The sequence below is a fragment of the Oncorhynchus gorbuscha genome, linkage group LG01 (genome assembly GCF_021184085.1).
Source record: "Oncorhynchus gorbuscha isolate QuinsamMale2020 ecotype Even-year linkage group LG01, OgorEven_v1.0, whole genome shotgun sequence".
In the NCBI taxonomy this organism is placed as follows: Eukaryota; Metazoa; Chordata; class Actinopteri; order Salmoniformes; family Salmonidae; genus Oncorhynchus; species Oncorhynchus gorbuscha.
In genome coordinates, this window is record NC_060173.1 from 41,242,955 (window position 1) to 41,257,373 (window position 14,419).

Below are 14,419 nucleotides of genomic sequence, written 5' to 3' on the forward strand. Positions count from 1 at the left end.
ACATGTCCGTACATGTGGAGCAGTGAGAACAATCCCCTCTAGGATATTATTCAACTTGACATTGTCACGACTTCCGCCGAAGTCGTTTCCTCTCCTTGTTTGGCTGTGTTCCAGGTGGAGATTATAACAGTCTTCTAGCCAAGATGTTCAAATTTCATTTTGACAGATTTGTTTTGTCTTGCTTTCCAGTTGAAACTGGTTTACATTCCTCAGGTTTGACGTGTATTTCAGGTAGTCTGTTCCCCCATGTCTGGCCAGGTGGACTGTGTGGAATTGTTTGTTGTTACGTGTCCTGGGGCATGGTTCTAGACCTGTTTTCCGAGAGGTTAAAACAACCAGTGTTTCTTTATTGTTCTTAGTGCTGTTTGTCTGTTCTCCGTAATAAAGGGCTCAGTTTGCTAAACAAACTGACTCCTAGCCCATCCCTGAGACAATTAAACTACTGCAGATAAATGACTTGAGGCTGAGACATGCTTCATTATAAAAAGGAAGTTTTCCTTTATTCATGTATTCCATCTGCAAGCTAATGAGCTATCATGCAGATAAACTAATATTGTTTCTTCTAATACATTCTGGTCATGATGGAACTGACCCTAGACTATCAATCTGCCACTGAGTAATATGTCTAAGAGATACAAATCTGCCACTTTGAAAGGTGCTGAAACAATGAGTCTGTTTCACTGCTGAACAGGTTCTAGAACAGATTTTTTCAAATGATCAAGACTCCTCTGATTCTGAAGAGGAAACATGAAGGATGTGTCAGAAGACGAAGATGGGGAGGAATACAACCCAGAGCACAATGCATCATCTTTCAGAAGAAGAAGAAGAACTCCCCAATGCTAAAAGTTTCACTTTCCAATAAAAAATGTTAAATCAAATGGTCCATTGACCAGTTCAGCATATCACTTTCCACCAGGGCAGGATGGCAGAAATTATCATGACATGTCACCTCCATGGAAACACATTTAATCTTAACCCTCCCGCTGTCCTTGGTCATTTTGACCCATGACATGGCCTTGACATTCTACCTGTTCATGGGCAATTTGAAAAAACATCCTGGACACTGACAAATCTGAAGGGGTTTCGAAAATAGTGGAGACAGCTGGAAAGGGATTGATGAGACTGACCTGCATGAAAACAATCACCTCCATGATATTATGCAACTTGAAATTTGATGACTTGTCCTAGACTGAACTGCAGCTAGTCAAAAGGGATGGGTAGATGTGGAAGGGGATTTTCCATGCCACCAATGCCACTCAATATTCTTTCACACTTACATTGTCAAGACTGCTACGATTTGATGACCGTGAGTCAAGACTTGTTTGGGCGGCGTTCGGCGGTCGACCGAGACAAACTGGCAGCCATTTTCAGAGAGGTTGTTTTGTCTTGCTGCCAGTCCTCTACAACCCAGGGCCTGACGTGACAGTGGATGAGCAACTGGTTACATTCAGAGGTAGTGTAGGGAGATAAGTGTTTCCAGTTTCAGAGATTTTTGTAGTTTGTTCCAGTCATTGGCAGCAGAGAACTGGAAGGAGAGGCGGCCAAAGAAATAATTGGTTTTGGGGGTGACTAGGGTGATATACCTTCTGGAGCGTGTGCTACAGGTGGGAGATGCTATGGTGACCAGCGAGCTGAGATAAGGGGGGACTTTACCTAGCAGGGTCTTGTAGATGACATGGAGCCAGTGGGTTTGGCGATGAGTATGAAGCAAGGGCCAGCCAACGAGAGCGTACAGGTCGCAATGGTGGGTAGTATATGGGGCTTTGGTGACAAAACGGATTGCACTGTGATAGACTGCATCCAATTTGTTGAGTAGGGTATTGGAGGCTATTTTGTAAATGACATCGCCAAAGTTGAGGATTGGTAGGATGGTCAGTTTTACAAGGGTATGTTTGGCAGCATGAGTGAAGGATGCTTTGTTGCGAAATAGGAAGCCAATTCTAGATTTAACTTTGGATTGGAGATGTTTGATATGGGTCTGGAAGGAGAGTTTACAGTCTAACCAGACACCTAAGTATTTGTAGTTGTCCACGTATTCTAAGTCAGAGCCGTCCAGATTAGTGATGTTGGACAGACGGGTAGGTGCAGGTAGCGATCGGTTGAAGAGCATGCATTTAGTTTTACTTGTATTTAAGAGCAATTGGAGGCCACGGAAGGAGAGTTGTATGGCATTGAAGCTTGCCTGGAGGGTTGTTAACACAGTGTCCAAAGAAGGGCCAGAAGTATACAGAATGGTGTCGTCTGCGTAGAGGTGGATCAGAGACTCACCAGCAGCAAGAGCGACCTCATTGATGTATACAGAGAAGAGAGTCGGTCCAAGAATTGAACCCTGTGGCACCCCCATAGAGACTGCCAGAGGTCCGGACAGCGGACCCTCCGATTTGACACACTGAACTCTATCAGAGAAGTAGTTGGTGAACCAGGCGAGGCAATCATTTGAGAAACCAAGGCTGTCGAGTCTGCCGATGAGAATGTGGTGATTGACAGAGTCGAAAGCCTTGGCCAGATCAATGAATACGGCTGCACAGTAATGTTTCTTATCGATGGCGGTTAAGATATCGTTTAGGACCTTGAGCGTGGCTGAGGTGCACCCATGACCAGCTCTGAAACCAGATTGCATAGCAGAGAAGGTATGGTGAGATTCGAAATGGTCTGTAATCTGTTTGTTGACTTGGCTTTCGAAGACCTTAGAAAGGCATGGTAGGATAGATATAGGTCTGTAGCAGTTTGGGTCAAGAGTGTCCCCCCCCTTTGAAGAGGGGGATGACCGCAGCTGCTTTCCAATCTTTGGGAATCTTAGACGACACGAAAGAGAGGTTGAACAGGATAGTAATAGGGGTGGCAACAATTTCGGCAGATAATTTTAGAAAGAAAGGGTCCAGATTGTCTAGCCCGGCTGATTTGTAGGGGTCCAGATTTTGCAGCTCTTTCAGAACATCAGCTGAACGGATTTGGGAGAAGGAAAAATGGGGAAGGCTTGGGCGAGTTGCTGTTGGGGGTGCAGTGCTGTTGACCGGGGTAGGAATAGCCAGGTGGAAAGCATGGCCAGCCGTAGAAAAATTCTTATTGAAATTCTCAATTATGGTGGATTTATCAGTGGTGACAGTGTTTCCTATCTTCAGTGAAGTGGGCAGCTGGGAGGTGTTCTTATTCTCCATGGACTTTACAGTGTCCCAGAACATTTTTGAGTTAGTGTTGCAGGAAGCAAATTTCTGCTTGAAAAAGCTAACCTTGGCTTTTCTAACTGCCTGTTCATAATGGTTTCTAGCTTCCCTGAACAGCTGCATATCACGGGGGCTGTTCGATGCTAATGCAGAACGCCATAGGATGTTTTTGTGTTGGTTAAGGGCAGTCAGGTCTGGGGAGAACCAAGGGCTATATCTGATCCTGGTTCTAAATTTCTTGAATGGGGCATGTTTATTTAAGTTGGTTAGGAAGGCACTTAAAAACAATATCCAGGCATCCTCTACTGACGGGATGAGATCAATATCCTTCCAGGATACCCCGGCCAGGTCGATTAGAAAGGCCTGCTCGCTGAAGTGTTTCAGGGAGCGTTTGACAGTGATGAGTGGAGGTCGTTTGACCGCTGACCCATTACGGATGCAGGCAATGAGGCCGTGATCGCTGAAATCTTGGTTGAAGACAGCAGAGGTGTATTTAGAGGGCAAGTTGGTTAGGATGATATCTATGAGGGTGCCCGTGTTTAAGGCTTTGGGGAGGAACCTGGTAGGTTCATTGATAATTTGTGTGAGATTGAGGGCATCAAGTTTAGATTGTAGGATGGCTGGGGTGTTAAGCATGTTCCAGTTTAGGTCGCCTAGCAGCACGAGCTCTGAAGATAGATGGGGGGCAATCAGTTCATATATGAGTCCAGAGCACAGCTGGGGGCAGAGGGTGGTCTATAGCAGGCGGCTTTAAAAGTAGAAGTTCAAATTGTTTGGGTACAGACCTGGATAGTAGGACAGAACTCTGCAGGCTATCTTTGCAGTAGATTGCAACACCGCCCCCTTTGGCAGTTCTATCTTGTCTGAAAATGTTGTAGTTTGGAATTAAAATTTCAGAATTTTTGGTGGTCTTCCTAAGCCAGGATTCAGACACAGCTAGACCATCCGGGTTGGCAGAGTGTGCTAAAGCAGTGAATAGAAAAAACCTAGGGAGGAGGCTTCTAATGTTAACATGCATGAAACCAAGGCTATTACGGTTACAGAAGTCGTCAAAAGAGAGCGCCTGGGGAATAGGAGTGGAGCTACGCACTGCAGGGCCTAGATTCACCTCTACATTGCCAGAGGAACATAGGAGGAGTAGAATAAGGGTGCGGCTAAAAGCAATAAGAATTGGTCGTCTAGAACGTCTGGAACAGAGAGTAAAAGGAGGTTTCTGGGGGCGATAAAATAGCATCAAGGTATAATGTACAGACAAAGGTATGGTAGGATGTGAATACAGTGGAGGTAAACCTAGGTATTGAGTGATGAAGAGAGAGATATTGTCTCTAGAAACATCATTGAAACCAGGAGATGTCATTGCATGTGTGGGTGGTGGAACTAATAGGTAAGGATAAGGTATAGTGAGCAGGACTAGAGGCTCTACAGTGAAATAAGCCAATAAACACTAACCAGAACAGCAATGGACAAGGCATATTGACATTAAGGAGAGGCATGCTTAGTCGAGTGATCAAAAGGGTCCGGTGAGTGGAGAGGTTGGTTGGGGGTCACGGCGATTTAGCCACCTCTCACGTTCCGTCAGTAGATTAGTGGGGTTCCGTGTGGTAGAGGGGATTAATCCAAATCACACAACAACAAAAACAATAGATATAGTTATAGAGGCCCAAGAAGAAAACATAATAATAATAAATAAATAGTCCGATTGTCTATTCAGATAGCAGCCGATAAGACAGCTAACGGTTAGCAGATCCCTGAGATCCCACCTGCACTGCTTGCGTCAAAGGACAGAGAGGTCTTATCAAGGTTTGCCTTCACGCCCACCACCACTCTAGTTTCCTACCTCCCAAAGAAAAACAAGAATGTGTTATTTCTGAGCACACTGCGCACAGAGGCTGAAATTAGCCATCGCCAGGACAGGAAGCCAGCCATGATCCTAAATCACCTAAATAAGGTGGGACAACCACAAATCTTAGTCATTATTAAAGTCAGTGCTAGTAGGGGCAAAACAAGTTAACGTGATGTCCTTGCCCCACCATTGAAAGCACCAAATTGTGTCCTGCCCATTGACATGCATACAATCTGCAGTAATCATGATGAGATAGTCAAGGTGTTTTAATTATATTTGGTAGTGAAAATGTATGTTAACATGCAGTACATGAAGCGCCATCTCTTGTGAGAAACAATATGAAACAAGCAATTCAAGAATTATTCATCCAAAGTCATGTAGGATCGTGGAAACGTAGCAGAGTGAGGGTGTGAAGAGAAGGAATTGGCTCAGATGGTTTTGCTTTATCAAAATAGTTTATTTAGAAGCCTTTTGTCACAAAAGCACAAACATACACTCCTGTGTCAACTAAAAATGTGGGACAAATAAAACAGTTTATCACTTGAGAAGAGCTGGAGAAAAAAAAGCAATTTGTCAATTTGTTCTCTATAATCATACACTTGAGAAAAAAAGGGTGCTTGTCATATGCTCACTATGATTGAAAATAGTATGTAAAATACACACTGTAAGATAACACAATGCACAGACCTAGAAGAGGAAAAGTAATTGGTTAAGATGTGACCACCATGAACAAGAGGTCCTTTGAGCGTGTTCAATGTTTCTCAGTCTGAATGAATACAGAAGCTAAATGTTTGTACAGAGAACCAGATGGGAGCCTAGAAGCGGTTTCCAGGATTTTTAGAATCGAACAGGGCAAGACCAACTCCAACCCCAAAATAACAACAAAAAATCGATAAAAATAAGACATGAGAGATATGAGACAGTAAAAGGGGCAGACCGAGAGAGTGGATCAAAAGTATATAAATTCACCATATCATTGAGACAATGTCAATATTCTCCTTTCTTATTAAACAGACAAGAGAGCAACAATGACACCCTGCTACTAAATTTCTTCAGTACTGTAAAATCATCAAGACAACCTCTCTCTGAGGGCAAACAAGCAAAAATGTTTTGGTGGCCATTTTGTCGAGGAACAATTACACAATAGCCTTTACATTTTGGGACAGAAACCTTTTTAAAATCTCCAGAGAACGCTAGGCGTCATGAACGGGATTGGTGATTTTATGTCCCTTGATGCTTGTAGTTGCCTGGGTGACTTGGGCAGACAGGCGGGCGAGCAGGGTGAGGGTTATTTCCCAGGGATCTTGGCCCTCTTGCGGGCAATGGCGTCCTCCACAGCTTTGAGCTGTTTCAGCAGCTCCTCACGGCGGGACAGTGTGCTGCTAGGCTTGCCTGAGCCCGGGCCGCCTGGGGGCTGCTTGCCTGAGCCCGATGACAACCCCCCTGGACCTTTCCCAGACGACTTGGGTGGTGGGGACAGAGGACGTTTTCTAAACAGGGAAATAACAAGGTTGGGTTTAGAGCCTCAAGCCTATAACAATTTACAAGGGTTATCATGAGGATACATCTACCAGGGTAGAGACGATACCTGTAGATTTGGCTCACATTGTGTGAGTTTTCTATATGGTGTGGCACCATGGTCACATGCCCTGTGTATTATTGGTGTTTATAAACTGGGTGGTTCGAGGCCTGAATGCTGATTGGCCACTAGATTTCCAACTAAGGAAGTCTCTTTAGCTTTACAGCATTGTGTCAGGTTCACTGCCCTCCTTACACACTTGAACATAAAACAAGTATTGATTTGTCAAATCAGACCATTTCTATGACAAAACATTCAATTACGTGGGTAAACAGTTTATATTAGCAATAAGGCACCCCTGGGCTTTGTGGTTTATGGCCAATATACCACGGGTAAGGGCTGTGTACAGGCACGCTGTGTCATGCATAAGAATAGCCCTTAGCCGTGGTATATTTGCCATATACCACACCCCCTCGGGCCTTATTGCTTAAATATCATATACTTCTGGGATTCCACTTTCGTGACTTGATCCACATTCAAAACAAAGGATTGTGGTTGCTCTAAAATCTTAAAATGACATCACTACTGCAGTGGAGAAGGGCAGCACCAACAAAGAGGTGGCAGGTTGGGGTCATGTGTGTGATCTGGGGTGAGATGCAGCACAGAGGGCACCTACCTTTCTCCCGGTGGGGGCATGGGACGAGGGCCCTGGCCTCTAGGCCGGTCCATTCTAGGAGAGAGAGGGGGCCGTCCAGGCATCCTCCTGTCACCACGACCTGCAGGACATTGAGGGGAAGTTGATTACCAACAATACAACAGGGACGTGTGGACAGATCATAGAGAATGCAGCCTATTGTGAGGTTTCTCTGGTGTTGGATTTCCACATTTGGGTTAACTGAACCACATATTTGTGTGTGTGTGTGTCTGTGTGTCTGCGTGTGTGTCTGTGTGATTTCCCTGGAAAGAACACATTCATCCCTGACTTTTCTGGACAGTTTGAGGCCCTCACCTCTCTCAGGAGACATTGCTATCCTCTTGCTGAGGGGAGAGGTCGGCCTGTCCTTGTCTGAAGGCATGTATCGCTTCCTGTTACCCCGCTCTGCCTGCTGCTACAGAGTGAGAGAGAGCCATGGTTCGTCAGACATTCAACAAGCACCAAATGCAAAATGGAGTACATTAAATTGAGATCAAATCACATCTTAAATGGTGGTATTCAAATAATGTTTGTTTTTCAGTTAACCGAGAGTAAATGTTAGCGAAAACAAAAGTATTGTATACAGAGGCTTGATAATAATATATCTACTTATTCAGTCTCACTGATATCATAACGAGTATGAGGAAGTCAGACACTGACTGTCCTTCCCCAAAGTCAAAACCCTGTAATGACATCAGTGTCACAGGGTGTGATATTAGTGTAACTCGTATCTACATACTCTTCAGAGAACTTCAAAGACTCATCACATGTAGTCTACCTGGGTTGGGGACTTCCAACAGTAATCCAGTACTAGTCACCTTGTTGAGGAGCGTAAGTTTGATGTCTTTGTGCTGGCCGTAACCTCCAGGGGGACCCATGGGAGGTCCGTGCGGCGGGTGCATGGGGTGGCCTCCAGGACCATGGCCCCTGCTGCCAGGCCCAGACCTGGGCATGGGACCGTGAGTGTTTCTGGGAGGGAGGCCTGAGGGATCCATCTTCCTCCGGTCCTCCCTGGGGGGATGGGGCTCATCTTTCTTAGTGGGCTTCCCTGTGTGGAGAGCACTACGTATGTCACCAACAACCAATAAATGCTGCGATTCTGTTATAGCTGTGTCACACCAACATAAACACAATACAGAGTGAGTCAAGAGTCTATAACAAAAGCCTGACCACTACCTTTGTCCTTGTTGGGGTCCCTGTCCCGTGGGGGGCCCCTCTCCTTGCGTGCATGGGGGTGTCCTGGGGTTGGGGAGCGGGAGCTGGCTGACGACACAGGGCTGGCCAGGTCGGCGTACATGTCATCTGAGTCAGCGCTCCTCACAGAGCTGCTGCTGGAGGCCGAGGACACGCTAGACACACTGCTCACACTCAGAGACCTGCACAGAGACCACACAGAACACAGGGAAAGAGACTCAGTGCTGCGCCACAAAAACACATTGTTTACACGTAGTTTAACTCATACATCACAGTAAAAATATGTATATTTTAGAGTGAGAAAAAAGTTGATTACAACACACACGTACAGAGGGTAACAAATGAGTGAATGGTGGGGCAACATGGAGAAGAAATCAATCAAACAGATGAATTACAGTTAATAGGAATGAAGAGAAGCAGATGTATAGGGGGGAAAAAGGCTGATAAATTGACATAGTACCTGGATTTTCTACAAAGTTGACCAGTGGATACATAGCAAGAAGAGAGAAAGGATTCAATACATGTCCGTTTCAAAGTGCTTTATTAAACACCATAATTGCCAGCTTTTAAAGCAATCATATATGGCTTTCTATATGTAGTTTGTTCAGTGTGGTATGAAAAGAAACCAAGTAACATCTTGTCGATTTGGAGGATTACCAATATCCTAATAATTAAGCTGTGGGCGAAGGAATACCCGTTCAGCATCACTTCCTCAGACGTTACGTTGTAGTTTATTCTGTATTTGTGTGTAAACCAGTGCAATGCTCATTTATCCTAAGGTGTAAAGTACTTAAGTAAAAATACTTGAAAGTACTACTTAAGTAGTTTTTTTGGGGTATCTGTACTTGACTATTTAAATTTGACAACTTTTACATTAACACATTCCCAAAATAAATGTTATTTTTTCATTTTCCCGACACCCAAAAGTACTTGTTACATTTTGAATGATTAGCAAAGATAGGAAAATGGTCTAATTCACACACTTGCTTTGTTTGTAAATTTTGAGTGTTGGTGTGCCCCTGGCTATCCGTAATTTAATAATAATGGTGCCATCTGGTTTGCTTAATATACATTTTGTTTTACCTTTATTTAACTAGGCAAGTCAGTTAAGAACAAATTCTTATTTACAATGACGGCCTACCGGGGAACAGTGGGTTAACTGCCTTGTTCTGTGGCAGAACAACAGATTTTGACCTCGTCAGCTCAGGGATTCGATCCAGCAACCTGGCCCAACGTTCTAACCACCAGGCTACCTACCACCCCATTCCCAATATAAGGAATTTGAGTATATTTTACTTAAGTATATTTTAGCAATTACTTTTAGACTTTTACTCAAGTAGCATTTTAGTGGGTGACTTTCACTTTTACTTCTATTAAGGTATCTTTACTTTTACTCAAGTATGACACTTGGGTACTTTTCCACCACCGCATTTACTCAGTAGTGGAAGTAGGATCTGTTATTTCTACCTGGACTTCTTGGACCCGGAAGGTGAGATGGTTGCAGAGGAGGAGTGGGATCTTGAGCGAGAGCTGGAGCCAGAGTAACTACTGCCACTCACACTGCCACTGACCGTCTGCCTGGAGCAGGGGAATAGAAAGACAGGAGAGGAAAGATCAGCATACTTTTAATAGCAGATTGTACATCACTGTAACAACGCATCAGTCCCATTGCATACTTGGCAAGGGTTTATAGGTCATATTCATATAATAGAAAACAAACTACTGTCCCTGCAGAGGAGGAATGGAGTGTGGTATCACATATGACGGAAGATTTTAGTCAGAGCAGGAGTGTTGTTGTAGAATGACTGTGAGAAGGCCACTTCTGGTGACTTTTTAAAAAGGACATTCTACTCCAAAATGCATGAACATTTAATTATATTGCCACCAACTGAAATAGAACTGATGGGCGCCTCTTCACTGTAGGGAGATTATGAGGAGCAAGCGGTGGCTGTGCACTCGAGGCACTCATTTGCGCCACTGCTCTCTGTTTACTTATATACATTGTAACTTGCCACTGATCTTAAAGGGATAATGTGAGATTTTTGCATGGCTCTGCGTGCAGTTCGAAGTTAGTGTTAGCGCAATAACTTGAGTAAAAAAAAAAAAAGCGCGTCCCGGCAGATTTGTTTTGTAAATATAGAAGAAACACTAACATAAACTGACTGACAATACAAGTTCACTCGAGAGGAAAACCCAAGAAACAGCCTACAATAGCATGTCTTCAAGTCCTACTCATCTTATTAACAAGCTGTCCTACTCCACTTGCCAAACTAAGCAACATATACTATTTTGTTAAACCATGAACAGACAGAGTAGTGCCAGGTTGTGGAATACAATCTGCACTACGTGAATAGTTCCATTGAAGCTATTCTGATACCACATGAGATCTGTGCAATCAATCAATTATATTACTGTACTTCCTACTTCCGTGTCCTCAGAGGATGCGCAAACCAGCTGGCTGGAGTGTTTACAGAGATAATCAATCTCTCCCTATCCCAGTCTGCTGTCTCCACTTGCTTCAAGATGTCCACCACTGTTCCTGTACCCAAGAAAGCAAAAGGTAACTGAACTAAATGACTATTGCCCCGTAGCACTCACTTCTGCCATCATGAAGTGCTTTGAGAGGCTAGTTAAGGATCATATCACCTCCACCTTACCTGACACCTCAAGACCCACTTCAATTTGCTTACCACCCCAATAGATCCACAGAGGATGCAATCACCATCACACTGCCCTATCCCATCTGGACAAGCGGAATACAGATGTAAGAATACTGTTCATTGACTATAGCTCAGCCTTCAACACCATAGTACCCTCCAAGCTCATCATTAAGCTCGGAGCCTATCTCTGTGCAACTGGGTCCTGGACTTCCTGACGGTCCACCCCCGGGTGGTGAAGATAGGAAACAACACCGCCACTTTGCTGATCCTCAACACAGGGTACATGCACAGCCCCCTCCTGTACTCCAGACACCAGAGAGAGCATGCCCCTATACACATCAACGGGACCGCAGTGGAGAAGGTGAAAAGCTTCAAGTTCCTCTGCGTACATATCACTGATGATCTGAAATGGTCCACCCACATAGACAGTGTGGTGAAGAAAGCACAACAGCGTCTCTTCAACCTCTGGAAACTGAAGAAATTCATCTTCACCCCGTTACCATCCAGAAGAGGTGGTCAGTACAGGTACATCAAAGCTGGGACCGAGAGACTGAAAAACATCTTCCATTTCAAGGCCATTAGACTGTTAAATAGCCATCCGTAGCCGATTACCACCCAGTTACTCGACCCTGCACCTTAGTGGCTTTTGCCCTATATACATAGACAAGGGATCACTGACCACTTTTATAATGTTTACATACTGCTTTACCCATCTCAAATGTATATACTGTATTCTATTCTACTGTATTTTAGTCAATGCCACTCAGACATTGCTTGTCCTAATATTGATATATTTCTTAACTCCATTCTTTTACTTTAGATTTGTGTGTATTGTTGTGAATAATTAGATATTACTGCACTGTCGGAGCTAGGAACACAAGCATTACTCTACACCCGCAATAACATCTGCTAAATATGTGTATGTGACCAATTAAATTTGATTTGCCTGTTCTTGTGCCAAGTAACCATGTATAGTCGTAGCCAAAAGTTTTGAGAATGAAACAATTATTAATTTTCACAAAGTCTGCTGCCTCAGTGTGTATGATGGCAATTTGCATATACTCCAGAATGTTATGAAGAGTGATCAGATGAATTGCAATTCATTGCAAAGTCCCTCTTTGCCATGCAAATGAACTGAATCCCCCAAAAACATTTCCACTGCATTTCAGCCCTGCCACTAAAGGACCAGCTGACATCATGTCAGTGATTCTCTCGATAACACAGGTGTGAGTGTTGATGAGGACACGGCTGGAGATCACTCTGTCATGCTGATTGAGTTCAAATAACAGACCGGAAGCTTCAAAATGAGGGTGGTGCTTGGAATAATTGTTCTTCCTCTGTCAACCATGGTTACCTACAAGGAAACACATGCCGTCATCATCGCATTGCACAAAAAGGGCTTCACAGGCAAGGAAATTGCTGCCAGAAAAATTGCACCTAAATCAAAAATGTTTTCATTGAATCATCAAGAACTTCAAGGAGAGTAGTTCAATTGTTGTGAAGAAGGCTTCAGGGCGCCCAAGAAAGTCCAGCAAGTGCCAGGACCGTCTCCCAAAGTTGATTCAGCTGCAGGATTGGGGAACCACCAGTACAGAGCTTTCTCAGGAATGGCAGGTGTGCACAGTGAGGCGAAGACTTTTGGAGGATGGCCTGGTGTCAAGAAGGGCTGCAAAGAAGTAACTTCTCTCCAGGAAAAACATGAGGGACAGACTGATATTCTGCAAAAGGTACAGGGATTGAACTGCTGAGGACTGGGGTAAAGTCATTCTCTCTGATGAATCCCCTTCCCGGTTGTTTGGGGCATCCGGAAAAAAAACTTGTCCGGAGAAGACAAGGTGAGCGCTACCATCAGTCCTGTGTCATGCCAACAGTAAAGCATCTTAAGACCATTCATGTGTGGGGTTGCTTCTCAGCCAAGGCAGTGGGCTCACTCACAAATTTGCCTAAAAACACAGCCATGAATAATGAATGGTACCAACACATCCTCCGAGAGCAACTTCTTCCAACCATCCAGGAACAGTTTTGTGACGAACAATGCCCTTTCCGGCATGATGGAGCACCTTGCCATAGGGCAAAAGTGATAACTAAGTGGCTCAGGGAACAAAACACAGATATTTTGGGTCTATGGCCAGGAAACTCCCCAGACCTTAAACCCATTGAGAACTTGTGGTCAATCCTCAAGAGGCAGGTGGACAAACAAAACCCCACAAATTCTGACAAACTTCAAGCATCGATTATGCAAGAATGGGCTGCCATCAGTCAGGATGTGGCCCAGAAGTTAATTGACAGCATGCCAGGGTGGATTGCAGAGGTCTTGAAAAAGATGGGTCAACACTGCAAATCTTGACTCTTTGCATCAACTTCATGTAATTGTCAATAAAAGCCTTTGGCACTTATGAAATGCTTGTAATTATACTTCAGTATTCTATAGTAACACCTGACAAAAATATCTAAAGACACTGAAGCAGCAAACTTTGTGGAAATTAATGTTTGTGTCATTCTCAAAACTTTTGGCCACGACTGTACATGGAGGTTGGTGATCAGTTCCAAAGCACTCTATGTAAATGAAATTAACATAAAAGCACACATATTTGTACTTAACTACTTTTCCCATCCTTTCAATATTATAAACCACTAAAAGTGGAGATCAAAGAAAAGCATTCATACAGTAGCCTATTCAAAATGTATGCATGGTATGAATTTAAGTAATGGATCATGTTCCACTAAATAGGAGTCAAGCAAAAGTATAAAACTGTCACCCTATTAACTATGAATAATTGCTGAACAAAATGACTAACATAAAAAGTGTGGTCAAGTCCTTTTACATGGGAGGACAATGTGTCTTTAGAGCTGCAGGACCACTGGACAAAACGTTTTACATGATGTTTTCCACAGGGAACACCACGCCACACACATAGAGTGAGCCTAGTGTATTCTACCAAGGCAGGCAGAGAAACCAAAGCTAGTGGCTTGCCCCCACACTGTGCTTTCCTTCCCTTCTATAGCACAGCACCAGACCTAGGTTCTTTCTGATGAAGGCCATAGTGTCAGCTGACCCTCAGACAGAGGATAGCTCTTCCACCAACACACAGCAATGCTCACGGAAAAGGCCCCTCCTGATGCTAATCTAGCTACCACACAAAGTGTCTTTGTGAGCTGAGGGATACCAGTCATGCAAGTTCAATAAAAATAAAACACACCCACACAAATAGGCCTGGTATTAGGCCTACCTGTGAAATACAGCCTGAAAATAATGAAAACAACTTGATTTGCAAAAGATCAAAATGAGACCCAGTGAAGTCTCTAGCTAGTGGAGCAGCAACAGTGTTCACTACCAATAAGCTA

General features: G+C 44.0%; 1 protein-coding gene across 1 annotated transcript in view; it reads right to left on the bottom strand.

Annotated features, from left to right (window-relative positions):
* Positions 1-5,443: 5,443 nt before the first annotated feature.
* Positions 5,444-14,419, bottom strand: part of zc3h18 (zinc finger CCCH-type containing 18) — a 36,111-nt gene continuing 27,135 nt past the window's right edge. Inside the window, 6 exon segments of the mRNA XM_046352660.1 lie at positions 5,444-6,497; positions 7,203-7,302; positions 7,536-7,635; positions 8,039-8,268; positions 8,397-8,596; positions 9,882-9,992. Coding sequence (XP_046208616.1) covers positions 6,296-6,497; positions 7,203-7,302; positions 7,536-7,635; positions 8,039-8,268; positions 8,397-8,596; positions 9,882-9,992 — 943 coding nt within the window. The 3' untranslated portion in view covers positions 5,444-6,295.